This window comes from Anarrhichthys ocellatus, unplaced genomic scaffold (assembly GCF_004355925.1).
Source record: "Anarrhichthys ocellatus isolate YVR2014 unplaced genomic scaffold, GSC_Weel_1.0 scaffold72, whole genome shotgun sequence".
Classification (NCBI taxonomy): domain Eukaryota; kingdom Metazoa; phylum Chordata; class Actinopteri; order Perciformes; family Anarhichadidae; genus Anarrhichthys; species Anarrhichthys ocellatus.
In genome coordinates this window covers 1,203,151-1,224,710 of record NW_022280102.1, presented here as the reverse complement: position 1 = coordinate 1,224,710, position 21,560 = coordinate 1,203,151, and the positions used below count along the sequence as shown (strand labels likewise).

At 41.7% G+C, this 21,560-nt stretch overlaps 1 protein-coding gene across 14 annotated transcripts in view; it reads left to right on the top strand.

Annotated features, from left to right (window-relative positions):
* The window catches only part of ncam1b (neural cell adhesion molecule 1b), a 65,741-nt gene extending 46,873 nt beyond the window's left edge, over nucleotides 1-18,868 (top strand). For 3 of the 14 annotated variants that reach the window (XM_031873554.1, XM_031873551.1, XM_031873548.1), the window contains 13 exons: nucleotides 1,147-1,297; nucleotides 1,532-1,719; nucleotides 2,050-2,146; nucleotides 3,444-3,617; nucleotides 4,194-4,322; nucleotides 5,660-5,692; nucleotides 6,406-6,408; nucleotides 8,249-8,373; nucleotides 8,919-9,099; nucleotides 11,287-11,485; nucleotides 13,381-13,497; nucleotides 14,244-15,356; nucleotides 16,823-18,868. In XM_031873554.1, the coding sequence (XP_031729414.1) occupies nucleotides 1,147-1,297; nucleotides 1,532-1,719; nucleotides 2,050-2,146; nucleotides 3,444-3,617; nucleotides 4,194-4,322; nucleotides 5,660-5,692; nucleotides 6,406-6,408; nucleotides 8,249-8,373; nucleotides 8,919-9,099; nucleotides 11,287-11,485; nucleotides 13,381-13,497; nucleotides 14,244-15,356; nucleotides 16,823-16,943 (2,631 nt within the window). In that variant the 3' untranslated portion in view covers nucleotides 16,944-18,868. Of the gene's footprint in view, nucleotides 1-1,146; nucleotides 1,298-1,531; nucleotides 1,720-2,049; nucleotides 2,147-3,443; nucleotides 3,618-4,193; nucleotides 4,323-5,659; nucleotides 5,693-6,405; nucleotides 6,409-8,248; nucleotides 8,374-8,918; nucleotides 9,100-10,088; nucleotides 11,013-11,286; nucleotides 11,486-13,380; nucleotides 13,498-14,243; nucleotides 15,393-16,822 lie in introns of those variants that run through there. The other 11 variants (XM_031873557.1, XM_031873555.1, XM_031873552.1 and 8 more) reach the window with 7 other exon arrangements.
* Nucleotides 18,869-21,560: the final 2,692 nt, after the last annotated feature.

The window sequence follows — 21,560 nt, the reverse complement described above, 5'->3', positions numbered from 1 at the left end:
GCTGCCCAGACTGGGCCCTAATTCAATATGTGTAAAAGCATCCGTGTCATTGTTTTGCCTGCAGCTTGGATCAAAGCCATAAAGGCGACCAATAGCGAGGCCTAAATATTCAATTATGTAGCGCCTTGTAAAAAGAACAATCCACAAAAACACCAAAGCTCACTGTATAAAAGAGTACTATACAGAAAATAATGTCCCAAATCCATGAACTAATCTTCAGACTTACCGAGTTTGAATATTGCCATTAGCAGCATTAATAAACACTTGAGGAGAATTAAGGTTGAGAACTTGCATAATACATGTTTTAATTCGTTTTTTATGACGAAATGTTTCTTCAACGGGGGAAATTTGGTCTGAAACTGTACACTCACAGTTTAGTGTCACATGACATCAGCAACCACAACAACACAAGAGTCGTTGACCCTGCGGGTCAGGAAGCCACTTATGGTCGGATGTTGTAACTCTGCATATCGAGTAAATGAAACCAGGTATCTGTAGAGCAGCGAGGTCATTCACACATCTCATTAGCCAGCTGTCTTTTGTTGTTCCCCTGGTTTCGAATGCAATGTGACTCGGCATGTGCCCTTCATCACTGAAACTGGGGCACGTGCTGGTTGTGGGTTCAGAGAGCATTGCAACACACAGTACGATACCAAAAAGAAAACACCACAAGTCATTAACTTAAAGTGTCATTTTACGAAAAAACATCTGATTGTGTGCAGTGACTCTTCAGCCCCAAGTGTCTTCAACATAAAAGCGCGAGTGTGGCATGTAAGGTAATGCACTGCTGGCCAGCCTCATGCATCAGCATATTTCACAAGTTGGTAAGCTCTCCGTGTGAAAGGCTCTGGGTGGTTTCTAGTCCTTCTTTCATCTATTATTGATAAGTTCCCCTGTTCTGTCAACTGTGTCCTTATGTTTCCACGTCTTTACAGAGCAGACTGTGCCTTTTTCATTAGCGTAATGTCTCTTCTGGTCGTTAAAGGCAGGCATTCTTCAGTCGTTTCTTCTTCTTTTCTTTTCAGGTGACACTTCTTTTTGCAGAAATGATCTCTGTGTAAATGTGCAATATGGTAATGGGACAAAACTGATGGGAATGTTTTTTGTTTTGTTTCCTAAACCAAGCTATTTTCTGCTCCCATTTAGAGCCTGGATGGAAATGTAGTGGTGAGGAGTGATGCTCGTGTGTCCTCCCTCACTCTGAAGTATGTCAAGTATACAGACGCGGGTCAGTACCTGTGCACAGCACGCAGTGCCATTGGAGAGGATGATCAGCTGGCAATTCTGGAGGTCCGCTGTGAGTACAGTATTTCCTTCTCTCTTGATGTAAGTGTTTCGGCTTACAAAACAAGTGCCGTAATAAAAGCGACTTGCTAGTCATGCACCCTTTTTAACTGAGCAAAAATAAGTCATTTTTGATCACGTAGAGCACTTTGAATTCACTTTTATTTAAACGGCACATTTTTCAGGCACTGTTAAAACAACAAAACCTTAAACGTTGTGGCAGAATTACATGAATGTCTTCCCCTAGATGCCCCTAAGATTCACGGTGCAGTGGCAGTATACACCTGGGAGGGAAACGCTGTCAATATCAGCTGTGAGGTCAAGGCTCATCCCAGTGATGTGTCTATTGTGTGGCTGAGAGATGGACTGCAGCTCCCCAACTCAAACACCACCAACATTAAGATCTTCAGAAGTCCATCAGCCAGCTACCTGCAGGTACACACACACACACGCGTGCGTTTCAATCCACAAATTACAGTTCACGAAGTAAATGTGCACACGCACGCACAATCACACGCGCGTACCCCTTGCTTCATCAAGATTTCATGAGCATAGACTTGAAGTGAAGAGGTTTTCTTTCAGCTCCATTGTGGGGAAAAAAAAAAATCTGATGAATAATTCAGCAGCAGGAAAGCTCACAGCAACAAATAAAAATAGGCTACTCTAATGGACAAACAAAAAGGTCACCTTCCGAGTGTTTGACACACACATTTGTTCATCTGTTTTGGTACACTGCCCTTCATATATTTTGTTTTTCTCCTCCAGATAACCCCCGAGTCTGAAAATGACTTTGGGAGCTATAACTGCACTGCTTCAAATGAGATCGGCACCGAGTCCAAGGAGTTCCTGCTCATTCAGGCCGGTCAGCGGTGATTCTGTGATTTTGGATTTAATCGTGCTGTTTAAAGGATGACTCATGATATGCAGGGTGTACACTTTCTCTGAATGCTTAAGGACATTGGTTTTTAGTGTTGACAAACACATAATCAGGAGACAATTTCATTGTAGCGCATACACTAAATTACAAGGCTTTTCTTGGTTCCAGGAACAGTTTTGGACCAAAACATCTACCTTATTGTGAGATTACATGGAGCAGTGTTTGTTTACACGGATAATAGATTTAGATGAAAAGGCGATGTAGCCAGCATCTGATGATTTAACGTTCCTTCTCTCCGGATGTTTAGAAACTACTGCGGCTCTGAGGATTTCACTTAGTGTTAAAACAGAATATATTATCGTGCACATCCAAGGGATAGTGGGTGTATTATGAATTAAAAGACAATTTATCAAAGTTACAACATTTCACTGTAACATCAACTCACCACCAGCTGATACCAAAGACTTCAACAACACATTAGACAAATGGTACAGAGAGCAGAGAGATAATGCACTCTTAAGCCTCAAGTAAATGAGTTGAAAACAAGGGCAACCCCGGCAATCACAGTGTGCCGTTTCATTTCCAAGATCAAAGTGAGTCAAAACAGATCTGTGAGAGTTCAGAACAGCTACCAGTCCTCTGAGAGGGCCAATCTCAGGGCTTTAAATGGTCATTTTTCTCTCAAATAGAGAGTTCAGTGGTAGGTAAACCAATGTTTTGATCATTAAACTTGACTTACTTGAAAGTGAATGACTCATCAATCGATTATGTGAACTACAGGCCAGACTTTCTCTCTACAAACACAAACTTTAGGAAGGCATAGTAACCACTAAAGCCTTGATTCTTTTGTCTCCTTCAACACCAATACCGTTATATTGAAACATTACACTGTGCTTAGCTGACTACAAAAAAATCCTTTTTCCAGCTGAAAGGTTCATCATAATCACAATCTCTCAAGGTTTTGCTTTTTTTTAAAGGTCTGTGGTTTTCTTTGTTTAATTATCATCATTTAAGGCGGACTTGAGATCAGCTGCTACTTGTCATAGTAACATTTGGATGTCTTTACTGTTATTTTCTGAGGTAATGTAAAAGAGTTGCAGCATTCGGTGTCTGAGAAATGGCATTCATGTCACAAAGAGTACATGTCTTACAAAGCTGAAGCCTTTTGGACTGTTGGTGAGCTCGGTCTGTTAGTGCGATGGAACAATGGAGTCTGACAGCGTCGGCGTGCTGCAATCTCAGTTTTATTTGCAATCGCTGTACATTTCCTCCCTTTAACCAGAGGTGCCATCGGCTCCATCCATCAGTGAGGTGAGACCTTTCTCCACCACGGCACTGATCCAGTTTGAGGAGCCAGAATCCACCGGAGGTGTTACCGTCCTGAAGTACAGAGCGGAGTGGAGGGCTCCTCAGGAGAGGGGCAGCTGGGTGCAGCACGTCTATGAAGTCCAAGATGGTAAGAACACAAAGCAAATCCAAAAAAGATGGGTTTTTTTAAGCAAATTGTAATGAACAAAATTAGTTATTTAAGGTTTTGTTTTATACGTGTGAAGGTTTTAGTTTCATGTAAAGCGTAACATTTGAACACAGTTCATTGCATGAGATATGTTTCATTTTAAATGTATTTACTTATAGATTTGTTCTGCTGTAGGAAGGGTGTTACATTTGATTTCTATAAAAGTGCAGATCACCCTGAATGAAAGAACTTTTATTCCTAGTGTAACACAAGACAAATAGACAATGACAAGAGGAAAGAAAGTCATCTGTACATCATGATGGTGGCTTTGAAACAGCTGTCAGTTATTTCTGTTTCTGTGTATGCTGTGTTTCGACCTTTTACACCAACGCTAAATAGATTTATCTGTTTAAACATTGTCGGAATGAAACGAGATTTGAGCTAATCGCTGTTTACTCGTGATGGAATTAATTATGCATGTATTGTTTGAACTGGGGGTGTGTTTGTTTCACAACTAATCACAATTATGAAGGTGTTCTCAACAGGGATTGCCCTGCCTCTGATATATTGTAACAGGATACACCAGTGAGGCGACTATCACAGGCCTGAATCCAGAGACCGGCTACGAAGTGAAGCTGTCAGCCATCAACGGCAAGGGTGAAGGTGAAAGCAGCCCTGCTGAGTTCTTCAAGACGCAGCCTGTCCGTAAGTGGCGCATGTTGCTCAGTTTAAAGCACGGTGTAGAGCTTTTCCCCCCCCCCCCCCCTCCCCCGTCTCCACAAACACATTACCTGAAGTCCTCTCTTCTAGGTCTTGGGAGTGGGAAGTGCTTGTCAATCCCATAGCTGATCTATAAAAACTCAATGAAGTGTAGTCAGCTGCTGGACAGCAACACACACACACACACACACACTTTAGCATTGAGACTGTTTCCATCACATAGGCTGCACTTGGATCCGGTCACACAATCATTACAAATCCACACTTTTATAGTATTTTAATAAGCTCATAGCATGCTTGCAAACTATGAATTGGAATATGAAACAGAGAATTATCCCTCAGTCCTTTTAAAAAACAGCCTTGTAGTGAATCCCGAACGCATTGTTTAGTGTTTAGCTCCCTCTGTTGGTTGGGGATAGATGTTTTTGGAAGAGAAACTGCACCACCCGGTTGGCTCCATATTGAATATTTTGGAAATTATTCATTGTTGTCCACACGCTGATCAGCTTCCTCATATGTTCGTTTCATCATTTTAATCATCTATTTTTTCATCCATTTGCTCATCTGTCTGTTGTAAACCATCAGGCTACACTTACAAAAGTAAGTGCTTCATCTCTGTTTGTTCAGTTCTGTGTATGAGGTGGTTTAAAGTGCTGCTCATCAGTATCAAATTGGAGAAATGTCTGAATAAAATAGCTTCTCTGTTAATAATCGACACATCATGATGAATATTTTCACGATTAGTTTATTTTTCATTATTGTGCTTTTAGAGCATTGTCTGGGCTTTGTTTGAACCCAACTGTCTCTCTGGTATTGACATCCAAAGCCATTGCCAAGTCAACCAATCAGTGTCTGTTTTGTATTATTTCTTGACTTAAAATATTTCTGGTTGATGTTTCATTAATTGCTAATTGGGGACTAAAGACAGGAGGCCCAATCAAGTGTTTTTACATTTTGAAATAGCAGCTTCTTACACTGAAGATTGTTTGATGTCCGTTGAATTGATCATTTAAAACTAATTAGAACAGCTGCAGTATCTTTCTTGAAATACAATTTCATGAAAAGAAAAACCCCTTTCACTTGGTTTTGAAGCTGTCTCAGAACAGCCTTTCAGTTTCATGTGTGCAGACTCGTCTCGTTTCTAACCTTAAATGTGGAAATCATTATATGAAATGTTTTGTTTCTCCTTGCTCCTCTGGTGCAGTCTGGCAGGAATGTGTCTCACTAAACTCTCCAGTGAAGTGTTATTACAGAGACACAGGTAGTCATTTGTGCAGACAACTGATTCTGATTGCCTGATATCTTCTCTTTTATGTCCCTAGACGGCACTTTTCCTTTTTTCACTGAAGACACAGGTTTGTTCTGTAGAGAGGATAATAGATGAGTAGTTTTTACTACCTTAGCTGTGTCTGTCCCTGCAGGATAATCCCCTCACCCCGACTGATTAGCTGCATTTATAACGACTTTAAAGCAAAGCACATGTATCTTTTCCTAGAAACTGTGACCTTGTGTGGCCTGATTATAAATGCAAACTCTTCTGTGTCTGTAACCTGGATGCTTTTATCTCACTCACATTCTTTGACTTGACAGCTGAGTTGTCCAAATATGAATATTAATATCATTTTGATTTGCACCTTGTAAATTAATTCACTCAATGCCAATGTTATGACTTAACGCCAAACTCTGCATTTGAAAAGCTGCACGTTTCCCCTCTGGCTCAAGCTATTTGGTGTAATTTGGGAATGTTTACATTTGGATTAGGTCCTTCAGCATTGATCAATCAGTTTCCTTTCAAATGATAAAGTCTCTAAAGTCAAGAGGACAAGGCTGTTAGATGTCTACTGCACTTTTCACATTGAGAACCCAGCAGAGGGATTTTGTCTTTATTAGTAGGAAGAGCTGTGTTGTGACTCCACATCTTTCTCTTTTAGTTTCCAAGTCATTTACGTTTTTTTTTTTGTTGTTCTGTCTTTCATGTCCTCCTTCCTCTTTCAACCTCTCACACGTGTCATTTCATGTTACTGTTATTCGGATCTCATGGTTCTGATGGTCCCACTCCGTTCTGCAGAAGGTAACCTATTGTTGCAGAAGACCCCTCACTTTAGTCGGAGAATCCCACAGTTAAACAACACATTAATTGCTTCTATGCAATCATGTAATATACGTCTCCCTCAATCCCATTAATCAGTCATGTAGACATTTGCCTCAGCAGGATAAATGAGAGAGAGCCAGATCTGTCTTCATGGTAATATATAACAGTCAAGAGTGTTTAATATCAGCATCACTATGATGGTGTTGATAGCACGCTACCTAAAGGGATGTTACCGCTCCTCCTTTTCGGATGTGTTCCTATAAATCAAGTGTGAAACAAACAGCGTTTCCTCTGCTCATAGGAGAATCATTATCAGTGTCTCTACACCACATAGCTGCAGAAATACTGCCTCTTATCAGCAGTTTGTTCTGGTTCTCAATCAAGAGTTTGTAGTATTCATGCTGAGAGCAATAACTACCCTGTGCATCGTATCCTCCATGTTGTTTATCATGTTTAACCTGAGGCTGCATTAAAGGCTAATAACTAACCTGGACTGATTTTACCAGGGTTTTCAAGGCAATCTGACTTTTCAGAGTATGAAGAATAACCATTCAAAACCTCTTTCTTGTTGTCTGTTCGTAATTCATACTTTATTTATGTAGCGTTTTTCTAAGCCAGGGTTCAAAAAGAAAAAGAAAAGATTGTTAAAGAATAATACAAATCAGGGCAAAGAGTGTCTTTTTTTTACTTTTTAAAAATAAGTCTTTAAAGAGTTTGATAATCTGACCGCCAGAAGGAGAGCCACATGGAGCCAAACTGTGAAACACTTTCCAAATAATTGGTAAGATTTTGATTACAGCACTTACCTTAGTTAGTAATAATGTAAACGTATTGTAGACGGGCTACAGCTTCTTGGCTTAAAAAAGAATAAGGTGCATTACAATGGTTGAGACGCGAGCAGACAAACAATGGATGATTCCTTCAAAGTGGAAATAAGAGGCGCCATTCTATGGCAATGTTTGTTTATTTAAACTATAACAAGACTAAATAACTGACTTGATATGTTTCTCAGAGTTCAATTTGGAATGAAAAAATGACCCCCTAAGTCAACCAACTTTTAGTTAGAAGCCTTTAGTAAATGCTGACGCAACATTTCAAGTCTGATTTGGGGCGAGAACTCACTGCAGGTAATGAGGAGACGTCCATGCACTGATCTCATTCAGACAAATTTAGCCAAATTTGAAATATGAAAGTTTCCCAGATTTTACAGATACATAAAGCTGGACATCATTGATCCCTGAGGAACTCCACAAGCCAGATAAGCCCAATCAGACACTCTGTCTGTAGTGGATACAAAAAACGAACGATTAGATCAATTAATCAATTGTCTTACATTTCTATTTGACTTAATTGTTTTGTGTTATTTGTGTTTAAACATTGATTGTGGAAATAAGTTTGAGATGCTGAAAACATTCCACCTTGTGGTTATCTTTATAGATAAATCTCTTTATTGTGCTGTTAAATGCAGATCTTACCCTGAAGCCTTGTATGACACTGGCTGAATGTCACTCAGCAACTTGGACTGAATCAGATAAGCATGTGGCTGTGTGTCATTTGGTAATTAGTCTTAGACTTGAGACATACCATCTTGCGGCTGGCAATTAAGGAAGGGCAAGTGACTTAAATGGATGACAACAAAGAGGCCATTTTCAAAGTTGTGACTTTTATTTCTAATCAAAGTTTTGGTTTTTCTTTGCTATATATTTTAAAGGTGCTGGTGGACTGATAGAATCTTCCTCCAATACAATAACCCTGTCGCTCTCTGCATCTTTTCAGTGAGACTTTAAATAACATCTAACTTGCTCCTGTGTGCCTGTAGGGAATCCCAATCCTCCTAAACTCGAAGGGCTACTTCAACCCAAAGGCAACTCTCTCAGAGTCCGCTGGATCAAGCAGGACGACGGCGGCTCGCCCATTTTACATTATCTGGTCCGCTATAAACCAGTGAGTATTAGTGATTAGAGCCCAAATGATTAGTCCTCATCAACTGAAGCTAATAAAAGGTTTTAAAGCAAAATGCCACTGTATTATGTTTTCGGGTTGTCCGTCCGTGCGTCCCATTTTCCGGTGAACGCGATATCTCAGCAACGCCTGGAATTCTAATGATGGTCCATAGTTCTGACATCTTAAAAAACATTATTTAAAATATAAAAATGTTTTCTAATTCTGTTATGTTCAAGCCTTAATGATAATGCATGTAGAGCTGAAACAATTAGGTGATAAATGAATAGGTGAATTTAACAGAAAATTAATTGGCAACTACTTCGATAATTGATGAATCCATTAAGCCAAACATTTTGATAGCTCAAGCATCACAAATGTGAGAATTTAGAAGCTTTTCCTTTTCTTACATCATAGCAAACTTTGAAAACGTCACAGTGGGATTTAAAATCAATTACTCAAGAGAATAAACTGCCGATGGATCGATAATGAGAATAATCGTTAGTGTCAGCCCTAAAAGCACTGTACATATCTCTGTGTGTCCTTAGATACAGGTGTCGGAGTGGAAACCAGAAATCTGTCTGCCCAGCGGCAGCGACTACGTGGTTCTCAGCGGGTTGGAGTGGGACACAGAGTACAATGTCTTGGTGGTGGCAGAGAATCAGAAGGGCAAGTCCCAGCCAGCTACCATGACCTTCAGGACGACCACAGAGCCCGACGCCATCCCAGGTACCCTCCCTCAGGTCACTCGCACTAAACTGGAACTAAACAGCCAGAACACTGCGGAGCCAAACTCAAAGCTCCAAGCACCAGAGTGTGACATTCTATTTTCAACTCTCTAGCTCTGAAAGGTGAATGGCAACTAAATAAATCTACAGGAAAAATGTGATTTCCTGGACGGCGGGTGAGCCAGAAATGATTTTCCGGCTGAATTTCTACACTTTAAAGTTTTGACAGGCCTTGCTAAAGGAGCTTGAGTTTGCGCTCGCAGAACTGGGACAGGCTCCATCCACGGAGGGTGAAACGACAGTAGTTTCCCTTTAGCTTTCTTTACTGCTAAAATAAGCAGCTAGAGTGGATAGTTTGTCCCTGTGTGGAAGCAGCCTTTAAATTGATCCTCGATAACCACTGATTAACTTGTACCTCGAGGGCTTAACTGCAGCTGAAGGTTCCTACCATTCGCACACAAAAACAAACAAACTCACAGCTTGTCAGATTCCCTTTAGGTGCTAGACACTGCCGAGTGCTTTGCTGAAACATCGCCACAGAGCGTTATGTCTTCCTCTCACTTCTTCTTTTCTAATTCATTTTCCAATCTAAAGCATTTTCCACTCACCCACCGACGAGTCACCATCTAGTCCACACGGTGTAGTTTTCCCCTTCGTGCTGTGCTTTTGCTTTGATGTGTTGCTGTATTTTTTCCCCCTCCCTCAATACAAGAAATCAGTTTCTTTTTTTTCACTTTTGACACATTTTCACTTCTCTTCTTCCTCTTGTTTTCCCCACCCTTCTCTTTTTTCCTCTTTGTTTCCCTTCATTCCCCCCCCTCCTTCTGTCCTGTACTCTCTCTCCCTTTCTCTTTTTTGACCCCCCCTCTCTCAATGTTCCTGCTCTCTTGCCCGGTTCTGGACATTGGTGGGGTGGACCACGTGAACATTTCCGTCTCGCCCTGTGTGCATTATGCTGTGGTCGGGGGTTGTGCTGCCCCCCCCCCTCAGCCAAACAGGGCTGTTCATCTGTGACATCCACTTTGGTATCACTCATCGTGTCCCTCATCACTGTATTCCTGCTCTCATAGTTGTCGTGGAGGGAACTCACTCCATAACTGTAGAGAGCTCGCCTTTCTCTGGCCTGGCTTGTCTCTTTAAACGCTTTCACTCTTAAAAACAGACTTTGTCTATGACAGACGTGTCTCCGTTAACGGTGCCGTTTTGGCTTCAGAACAGACCAGACAGACATGCTGAACCAAAGGCAGTGGAAATCCTCGGCCTCCCACACATTCACCTTGCTCACCATTTGAACAGCTCAGCACTAGACAACAGAGAGGACTGCCAGTTTACAGTAACGAACAATAGTGGAATTGAAATGAGGTTATATTAGAATAAACAGCACTTAGAACAGAATGAAGGCTGAGAGCTGGGCCTGGCCGTTTACATAAATACTATTCTATCCTTTAATCGCTCACAAAATGTACTGTAACGGTTTGTAACATTGATGTTTACATTATTAAAAACAGAAACACTTAACTGAAAAATGTTTGTAATAACAATATTGGAATTATCAAAAGAAAACTGTTATTTTTATGATGTTTACTAAGACAAATGTCCAGATATTTCTCATGCATGTAATTGTATCAAATATAATTCAACAAATACCTGTTTTTATACATTTATATTGGAGGGTGCTTTACTCGGCTGATTAATTATTGGTGTCTAAAGAGTTGTATCTAGAAACAGAGAGGATCTTTTAGAGAGCTGACTTTACACAAACAGTAAAGACGCATCATAGCCTTTTGTGATATTAAGAAAAGCCTCACGTTCATGTTGTCCATGAAATATTCTGTATTTCTGGGTAACTAGCAACGCAGTGTACACTTTGGTTTGCTCTTCTTTCTAATACCAAATAAATTGGATGAATATATATATTTATATATATTTCTTTGTGTGTTTTTAACGCCATAAAATAACACTAGTCATTCAGCACAGTCTACACAAACATCACACTGCATCTAATTGATGCCGAGACAACTAGAAGGTATCGGTGCTCGTAACAGGTGAGTTGTTTCTGTTTTATGGAAGTATTTGTGCTTACAGTAGCATAGCTGCACTTTTATTTATTGAGTTGTTCCTGGCTGTTTCTATGGAACTGCGTCACGCTCCAGTTGTTCAGCTCCCCCTCTTGTCTCTTGTGTGGCAGATCTGGGTGAGGAGGCAGCGCTCTCCATGGGCGTCATGCTCTGGGCAGGGATCCTTGTCGTAGTATTTCTACTCCTGCTGCTAGCTGTGGACGTCACCTGTTACTTTGTCAACAAATGTGGCCTCATCATGTGCCTCTGCGGTAAATCGGGCACGGGGACCAAAGGGCACAACGCGGAGGAGGGCAAGGCAGCCTTCATGTGAGTATCAGTGACAACAGTTTGCGTGCTGATCAATCTATTAAACAGTGACCGTTACCATTGGCCAGATTCAGAGTTCAGTTATACTGGAGGGCACAGTTTTCTTTTTTAATCTCTTTTTAAATGCAATTTATTTTCACAAACTGGCAACTGAGAGGTTGTTAAAGTTGCTGATAACATTTCTTCATTAACAATGGATCAGTTGACTGTGTCATTTGATAAATGGATCAGTTGTAATTACAAACACTGAGAATAATCACCACACTCTGCTGTTCCCCTCAGCTCCACCTCAGGTTTTTTTTTGGTATCGTTCTGATAACTGTTTTGTTTTTGCAGCCCGAAATTTTACTGCATTGTTTCAGTGTAACTGATGTCATCCGCGTGGTTTCCAGTCGCAGCCGGCAGCTGTTTTCAGCAAAAAAAAAAGCTCTCATAAACAAACTGTACGCTAACCTGCCCAGCACCAAACGCCAGACAGACAAAAATAGCAAATACGTGGTGAAAATATTGGAGCATTTAGCAGCTGAAGAGTTAGTGGAGACTGTGGCGACTGTGGCTAAGTGGAGAGCAGGGCCGTCCTTCGATCGGAGGTTCGATCCCCGGCTCCGAGAATCGCATGTCGATGTGTCCTTGAGCAAGACACTTAACCCCAAAAATTGCTCCCGTAGCTGTGCCTACGTGTACGAATGTGATAGAATCTGAATTGTAAGTCGCTTCGGATAAAAGCGTCGGCTAAATGGCTGTAATGTAATGAGACTAAAACACAGCTTTAAGGAGAGTGAACACTGCACCCTGTTTAAACATGGCTGTCCTAATGCACACAGAATGCATTGCTTTTAGAATCAGCAGCGACATTGTGACGGGATCGAAGCCAGCTGGAAATGCAATCTGTTGATCGTGACTGCATTAAGAAATTAATCCACCCTGCACATAATATTTCCAGATAAAGATCATATATTATTAGCAGGTGGAAAAGGGGCGTAAGACTTGTGTTCATTGGGTGTCTAAGTGTCTGCTGGATGTGGAGGCAGCTGTTGGTGTTGTGCTTACAGCTTGTTGCACTGCCCCAAGTAGCCAAAACATCTTAGTTCAAAGTAAAGAAATTCCAGGTTTGAAGAATGACAAAATGTAGATGATTATTGACAGACTTGTGAAAAAACAAAGTGATGCTTTTTGAGCTGTTCTGAGTGACGTTAAATGTATTCCAGGCATTGTTTTTATCAAGTTTTGTTGTTTACATTTTGTCTGCTTCGTCTACTGTACTTCCATTTCAATCAGTGACTTCCTACATTCCCCAGAAGGCCTTTAAGGGCCGACAGTGAAGAAGATGAAGAATCTGAGCTGAAGTTTTTATGTTGAGGCTGATAACGCAAGAGCTAACTGGAGAAGGGTTTTCCATTAAAGAAAAAAACATTGTGCCTCTTGAGCAAAATCAACATCTTGCGACTGCAGTGCATTATGGTCCACTCAATCAGAATCCACAGGAACAGGAAAAAAAACAACCAAATCAAAGAAAAGAGCACATAAATGAGATGACGTTTTAAGAGTGGAGTCCCTCTTTCAGTCAAAATATAGAGGATGCTGGGTTTAAGTGCATTGAACATGTACTCCCTTGTGCACAATAAGGCAGTATAAAATCAATTTGAGTGGAAAGTTTCCCTGTGTATTGATTTGTGCTACATGCAGCACAGCCTCCTGTACTTGTAGCAAACTCGAATATTCAGACTGTGGCTAAGTTGAAAAGATAATCCACTCACAGTCTGTGTTGACATAATTACCGTCTACTTCTTCTCTTGTATCACCTCTTCTCGCTGCTCATTGTGGCGGACATGATGACTGTCCTATGAGGTAATCTGTTGCCATTTAACAGGGTAATGCCTCTCTGTGTCCTGCAGGAAAGATGAGTCCAAGGAGCCAATAGTGGAAGTCAGAACAGAGGACGAGTGCACAGCCAATCACAACGCGGCAGGACCGACGGAACCCAATGAAACCACACCTCTCACAGAGCCAGAGTGAGTAGAAACCGACGTACAGCCCAAAGCCTTTTTACCGCTCAAGTCTCTCTAGCTGTTGTACAATGCACTCCACTTCAAAGAATAATTATCTTATTCAACAGGACAAAATTTGAAACTCTTTAACAAAGTTCAGGTCATTCTTGGGTGGAGTCCACTGAGCCGTGTTGCTTTTCTGTTTTTATTCCCCGTCAGAGGGATCACTGCACTTTGTGTTTCTTCTCCAGCCGTTGGAGATTTTCTGTCTCATTGTATCAAGGTTGAAGCAATACCAGTTAAAGACACAGAAAGGCTCTTTGTCCTCTTCAGTGTGGTCAACTCATATGAAGCCGTTTGACAACCTCAGCAAGCCATCTCTCATTATCAGCAGTCTGGAGGAATTAGATGATACCGTATGAGATTGTCACTGGTACTGTTTAACCCTTTATAGGTGGTACTGCGTGGTTCTGTAGTTTTCGGCAAGAGCATTTTTGTACATTAGTTGTCCGAGTCAGTGTACTCCATGTTGATGTGTGTATGGGATGTAACCTTCGATGTCCACTCACAGCATGACGCCCTCTTTTTCTTTTGTTTCTTTTTCTCGCTGGGCTTAAAAGTTTCTGTTTTTTAGTTGCTTTGTCGATGTACGTGTGAATTTCTAAAGCCGACTAATCCCTCTGCATGCTCTCGTCCGAGGCCACCCTTCCTCTGTCACAGTCACCCTGGTGTCTAGTCTGTGTGTCTCTGTTCTCTCCCTGCTCTCTCAGGCTGGCGGCTTACACTGCTGCTCTGGCACTGGACACCCTCTCCTCCGTAGCCACCAACTCTGACACAGCCACTGCAACAATTGACCCCGCTCAGGACAGCCCCTCTAGCGAGACCACTACCCTCACTTTTAGTCTGTCCACCCCAGCCAACGACCCCTCGCCCACCCTTGTCCTGGCTCCGGCCCCGACTCCAGAGTCGAACACGGCCCCTCCGACTCCCCTCATCTCCACCTCTGCCATCGAAGCTAAAATGGCCCCGTTAGTAGAACAGAGAGGAAGTAACAACCCGGAAGAACCGGAGAAAATACCCGATCCTGCTTGTACCCCTGAAGGGACTACAGCTCAAAAATCTGGGACGCCGATACCACCGAAGCGTAGACACTCTCCTAAATTTGCAGCTCTGAATGCTAAAGGTAGCCCGCCTGTATCTCCACTGGCCGCATCTTCCTCATCATCCTCACCTACACTTGACACCAAGAAACGTGCTCCGAGGCCGCCTGTCAACAAGCTTCCCATACAGCAACACACCGTAGCCTCAGACACCGAGACGCCAGCGCACACTGCCGCCACTCTAGCGACCACTGCCCCTCCAAAAGCAGACCCTGATCCAGATACAACTGCCTCAGACCCGAGTGGGAGTAGCCTAACTGCCTTTGACACTCCAAATAAACCTGCTGAGCAAACTGTTGATGATAACACTGCCAAAGATGCTGCAACTAGCTCTCCTTCAGTGATCCACGGTGCTCTTAAAGCCCTGGATGCTGACGAACCTGCCCCTCTAGTTGCAGACGTCCCCTCTCCGTTACCTGTCGCTCATATTTCTTCTACTCCCTCCAGTGTTGTGGCGCCGGTTTCAAATGATCTCTTCACATCGCTGTCCAACAGGTACAATTTACTAACCCCTGACGTGGGGCCCATAAGCGCAGATGTAGAGTTAGAGCTGACAAACGGGACAGAAAGACCCTCCTCGCCTCCCGCATACCTTATTAGCTTAGAGAGCCTGCCCTCTGCCCCCTCTCTGCCCAATGGAGACGGAGCAGACCTCCCCCCCTCTGGCCCAGTTCTGGAGGCGTCAGAGACTCTGGCCAAGACTGCTCCTCCTGTCAACGATGAGTACGGCTCCCTCTAGAGGTTTATCTGTGTGTTTGTGTGAGTGTGTGCTTGTAACTTGTACGCCCATTCATTCACCACCGCATCTTGCCATTGACCACACAATATGAAATATTGTAATGGTAAACTGTGGTAATGACACTGGGTGAGTTATTAGTAAGATGTTGTGGATCGTGATAGACGAGCGGTATGATGGTTCTGTATTTTTCTGCTTGTGTGTGTAACAGTCTCCGCTTTGTGCAACATTCCCCAGTAGAGTAGCTCGGTCCCTTTCAGACATGCACCTTGTTACATGAATGAGAAGCAATTTTACACGTCTGTCTCAAAGTCACAAAGACACTATTACGAGCCCGGCAACCTTTGACAAGTCTGCATTGAATGTTGTCAGATTAAAGCTGCCAGTGTGCTTCAACACTCTGACAGGCACTTTAGTTCAACAGCTTCAAACCCCCCCCCAAACAGACATCTTTCCGACAAACCAATCGAAACTGACAATCCAACATGCAGAGGGGAGAAAGCAAGCGGGGTTTGAACTTTTTCTCTTTCAACTTGCCTCGCCTTTCAAGCTCACTTTCGTTTGTTACACAACTATCTCTGTCACTTTTTGTCTTTACAAATGTGTGCATCGCTATAAATACCTTCCAGCAGAGACTGGTCTGAAAGTGTGCAGCGATATGATTTATTTGATTATCCCGTCTCGCCCTCAACGAGTGTGACAGAACTACTTCTATTCCAGCGTAGCGCGTTACTGTTGCAGCTGCAAAGTCTAACACGCAGAGAGAAATTAAATGCATATCATTGCTCTCCTGCTCGGTGGTGCCACTACTACCTCTCGTGAGCACCAGATGGCAATATCGCACAAGCTGTGTGTTTTTTCCTTAACACTCCTGTCCTGTCTGAATTAAGCCGTAACGAACACCTATATCTGAAGGATAAAACAGTATCACTTAACCGGGTAGATGAATCCAGTAATGTTTCATTGTTCATGTCTGAAAGGGGCTTCGTTGTCTCAGGCAGTAACTGAATGCCTCTGAGCGTTACCTGAATGGTTACCAGCTCGACTAAAGTTTAGCCGGTGTTTTCCTGCTCTGAACTGCAGAAGAGAGGAAAAGAGCTGCAGGCAGCAGGACCTAGATCCTGAGCTTCACATGGATGTCTCACACCACCAGCACAGGGCTCCTTCACTGTGCCGTCCTAGTCTCTTTGAAGTAGAACTGATAAATAGTTCATATTTGCTCAACACTGTTTTGGATCAGGAAGGGTAGTCGACGATACGGTTACGTCATAATCTGTGTATTTGATTTTATCTGACTGTTGGTGGTGAAGAAATATGTAAGAAGACCTCTAAACACAAACATTGTCTTCTTACATATTGGGTGAAGGTGTCGTCGTTTGCTGATATTTTTTGTTTTCTACCCAGAGGTGACCAGATTTCTAATTTTGCACTCCTACCTTTGTTTCTATTGCAGGAGTATTTTTTCTGATGATAAAGGGAAACTGCAGGAGGCAGACTTATCAAACGCCCTGACGGAGATCGCTGCAGAACACAACAGTGTCATACAGACAAATACCACTGAGAGCAAAGCATGATGGGCCGGGGAAACCCCAACCCGACACAAAACATTTTGCAGCAGCAACGAGCGAGAAACACACTGCAGGAGTTTTGATTTCCGGTGCCCTTAACTACACATTCAAAACAACACATGTATTGATCGGTTAGAGCGCACTTTGACGGTACTTTCAGTTCTGGTTTCATTCATAAAAAATGTTTACTACACCCGAGAAGTTTATCTTTAGATCGAAAGAGGTTTATTTTATTTTTTTATTGTTGTTTTATTTAACCCGTCAGGACGATTAAGGACAATCTCTTATTCTCATGATCGCTTGGTAAATACATGAAATTAGACTCTACTTTCTGTTCCGTGCTTTTAGTTTGAATTGCAGTTGCGCACAAGTTTTGGATTATTATGAGAAATGTGAAAAGAAAAATTAAGAAAAACCCTGACTATATATAGAAATTATTTTTCTTATTTTCATGTTCTACTGTTCAAATGTAAAACTGTTTGCATTTCTTTTAGTTTGGGCTCTTAATTTGCAGGCGTGTCTCATTTAATCGCTTGTTCTGCATGTCTGACCTGCAAGTGGTGGTAAAGTTTAGTTTACAAGGTTTATTGTTTCACTTCGTCTCCTACAGGGATGTTTCATCTCTCACAGATACGCTAGCATTGATTAAAACAGACTTCAATGTTTTGGGCTATAACCATATTTGCTATGGTTGTGAAAGATACAGGATTAACCCACAGCCAGCTGCAGGGGGAAAGAGATGGAGAGAGAATCCCACAACACATCAACAGCATGATCCGATCAGATTTGGCCCATTTTATGATCTAATATACTCCGTCTGTCTCTGCCTTACCACAGTGATGGTATTCATTAATAACATGTATTTAATAAAAGAAAGACAAATTCCTCAAAAAGAACAAACTGCCAGCAGAACTGTTGATTCTCAGCCAAGGGTTGAGGAACCGTGAACCTTCAGATCTTGAGCTACATTTACGACTCTTATTGTTTTGTGGGGGGGGGGAAATGGCTCCGATAGCGACCGTTTCTTCCTCACATTAAAGCAGATCAAAGGTCTGGCTTTCGTACTTTTGAGTTGTGCTTTTGAAGCAGAAAAATGAATGAAAACTCTAAAAAGCATTTTGTACTATTTAAAAACTGCAAAGATTTCTTTTCCATTTCCTGCCTGCAAGCTTGTGCACTGTGCCTGTGTGTGTCGATAGATTGTCTTGTCATCAGTTTCTATGATAACCTGCATAGCTTTGTCGTGAGAGATTTAGCCTATTCTTTTTATTTAATATATTGTATTATTAGAAGAAACGTATGATAAATGGACTAATGTGGTCATTATAACACGTGTAGTGTATGAAACTGTCCGTGTCTGGTCACAGCAGCTATAGTGAAGGAAGATGTTTTGAGCCTTGGCATGAATTCAGTCGGTACTTTATAACGTAAAACTACAAGGCAGATAGACCATTGTTTGTTTGGGGGAAATACTTCTCATATTGATTCAATGAGTGTTACATTTGGGGCTTGTTCCGGCATTATTACACATTGTTTTTTATTTATCTCCCCCCACCCCCCAGTTGTTATTCAAGTGTTCTGTAATGTGGTCTTTGAATTTCTTTTTCTAGTTTTTGTCTTTTTGTACAAAAATCACTCACCGAGAGCAAGTGCTTGACGAGTTCAGGATGAACACTGACAGGAAGCAGGCTGGTCCCACCTGAAACAGGAGATTACACTTGTTTTTGAATTTAAAAAAGCTTTAGATAATAGATGTCGAGAGAAGTGAGGAGCTTTACTCACCTTGTACTCCACTGCTGTTACCTGACCGCCCTGCTCCCTCGTCACTGGACGCTCCTTTTGGTTTTATTGGGTCCAACTCAGAACATATCTGTTGTGTACAGTCTGAGAGATAACCCAATTTACAAAATAAAAAAATGGTTTCCGAATCTAATTTTGTCGTGGCCCATTTTGTCATTAGTTTCAGTCACTTTTTAAGAAACCGTGCCCTTAGATTCAGACGATGGAGCGACGTGTTTTCACCACTAGATGGCGGTGAAGCACTTGGTTTGGAGCCCCTTTTGTTTTCGCCATGTCATGGACGCACAGGACTATTTACAGAAAGGTTACGGTGCAAACAGGTTATGTTGGGCCTGGAAATGTCCCCGGGGCAACTTGTTGAGATAGACGGGGGAACAAATAAACACGTGTTACATAATGCATGTTTGTGCTGGAGTGAAGTTAATACTTCCCGGGTAAGATGTCAAAATACTATGTACCGGTGAGGGCGTGATATTTTCAGCTGTGGCATTTCTCCCCTCGGTACTTCTAATGTGACACGAACCTCCAAACCCCGGTGCGATGTCAACAAGCACAGCGGTCAGCACAGAGCCGGCATCCTGTTACGCTGACCGACTGTCCCCTCTTATTCATATTTCTCGACTGTCCTGTGAAATACAACCTGATTTGACCTGTATACCCGATCTGCATTTGACAGTTTCTGCTTCTTATTCCAGGACAACAAACTGCCCCCCCCCCCCCCAACCTGGCAACCCCGTCAGTAGTTCAGATGCCCTGTAGATGTCTCTGATTGCATCGTTGATGGAGAGACGAGGAGCAGAGGGCGATCGTTCAGAGCCGTGACGTCGTCCCGGCGATGCTTTTTGCAGCCAGGCAAGTCAGCAGTAGGCAGCCGCGAGGATACAGGAAGTCAGGTCATTTTGGCCTTCATAGTAAACGGGGGGGGGGGGGTAAATCTGGTAAAGAGCGACAAGTGGTAGGTTTAGCAATGCAACAGGAGCTGTATCACATGGTGGCACTTTTACAAGAGCATCTATTCATTTTCCTCCAAAGCTGTAGCTACTAATGGAGGTAATATCCTCGGTATGTTGACTGGGTATTTTAGGGAGAAGTATGTAGGTCATTCACACAAACAAAGGAATATACCTTTAGGGCTGTCACAATGTCAGATTTTCACCATAGCCCTTTCACAGGAGTCACGATACTGGTATATTCGGATATACACTCCTAACCAAAATATAGTAATTCTACATTACATGTATTGTTACTTAAGTAAATGTAAATAAGTATGATCAGCGGCCATATATCAACAATAAAAGTAGTCATTATTTATTATGCAAAAAGAATGGACCAGGTGGAACTCATTTTCATATAATCTATAGTTTAATTTATACACAAATAATTGTCTTTGATTTAAAAAAAACAAACAAAAGCGAAAGGTTTTGTATGTAAAATATCTCTCTTCACAGTAAACTATAGCTGTTAAATAACTGCGGTAGAATAAAAGGGTATAAGTACCATTAAATGGCTGTACTCAAGATAAAGTATTTCAAAAGTAGGTCAATGTAGTCAGTTGCATTTCACTACTGCATCCTACAGTTTAGAACTTACACATGATGGGTAACTTATAGGCTTGTTCCAGTAGTTCAGTCTCAATACATTTTCCTGCTTTAGAGTCAACATTAAATAAATAAAAAATAAATAATTCACTGCATTTCCCACCAGGATTTTATTCCTGAAATACCATTCAGACCCTCCTGTTAAGAAAATAGGTTGCAGAGAAATTATTCAAGGTTTAACAAATATTTGAAAAGAGTTGGAGCCTGAAGGGGGATGGGTGTGTATTATTGTGGACTGACATTCTTGACCTCAGTTGACCGCACGGGTCAGCGCCTTAAAGCACTGGGTCACCAGTGTGCCGTATAGTATTTCTAAAATCCACCCATTTTAACCATCTGTTGAAATGTCAAAAATCAAAATAATTGCAGAAGCAGAATTCTGGTTTTAGTTGCAACATTTTAATATTCTCCAAACAGACACATGATTGAGTTATGGCACTCTTGCTACCCTTCCCCCACTTGCTCAACACACTGCTTGCACACTAAAGAAACCCCTCCCACATTTTTGGTTGACTTCAAAGACAACAAGTGAGTTCTCCAAATGTGTCTCTAAACATGTTCAGTCCCTGTATTTTCGACATAGATCTTGTGACCATCCTAACAGAAGAAATGTAGGCTATTAGTGAAACAGGATTTTCCTATTTTTCCATCCTAATATGACTTTGTGTCCACATGAAGGTAAGCAATGCAACATATTAAGGATAAGGTCTGATTTAAAGATTTGACAAGCGTTTGTGTTGAGGCAGACAACACCCACCTTGTTCTACATAATAAACACAATGCAGCGGTTACAATTTTTACTCAGAGGAAGTTGCCGTCATTGTGCATTATTTATTCTTACCTAAAAGATGGGAAATTTCAAATAATGTTACAACTAACAGCTCCCACATTCTACACTATTTTTTTTGCCAGAACACTTCTGGTGTTATTCTACCAGGATTAAGGACACAACCCTTATTTTCTTTTTTCCAACACTAGAAGCAATTACAGCTACTGTACATAACATTATGCTTTCACAATACTATTGTGGATTAACACCATTTGACTCTACACCTTCACTTTATTTTGATAGTCTTAATCTGACTATCAAATTCCCACAAACCAAATTCTTTTAAAAATTCAAAACTAAATCCTCCCGTTTGGTTGCAACCTATTTATGTATCAGCTGGGCATCTCATCAGTTTGATTTCACGGTCCTTTCTTGCTATTCTCAACAAAAACACTG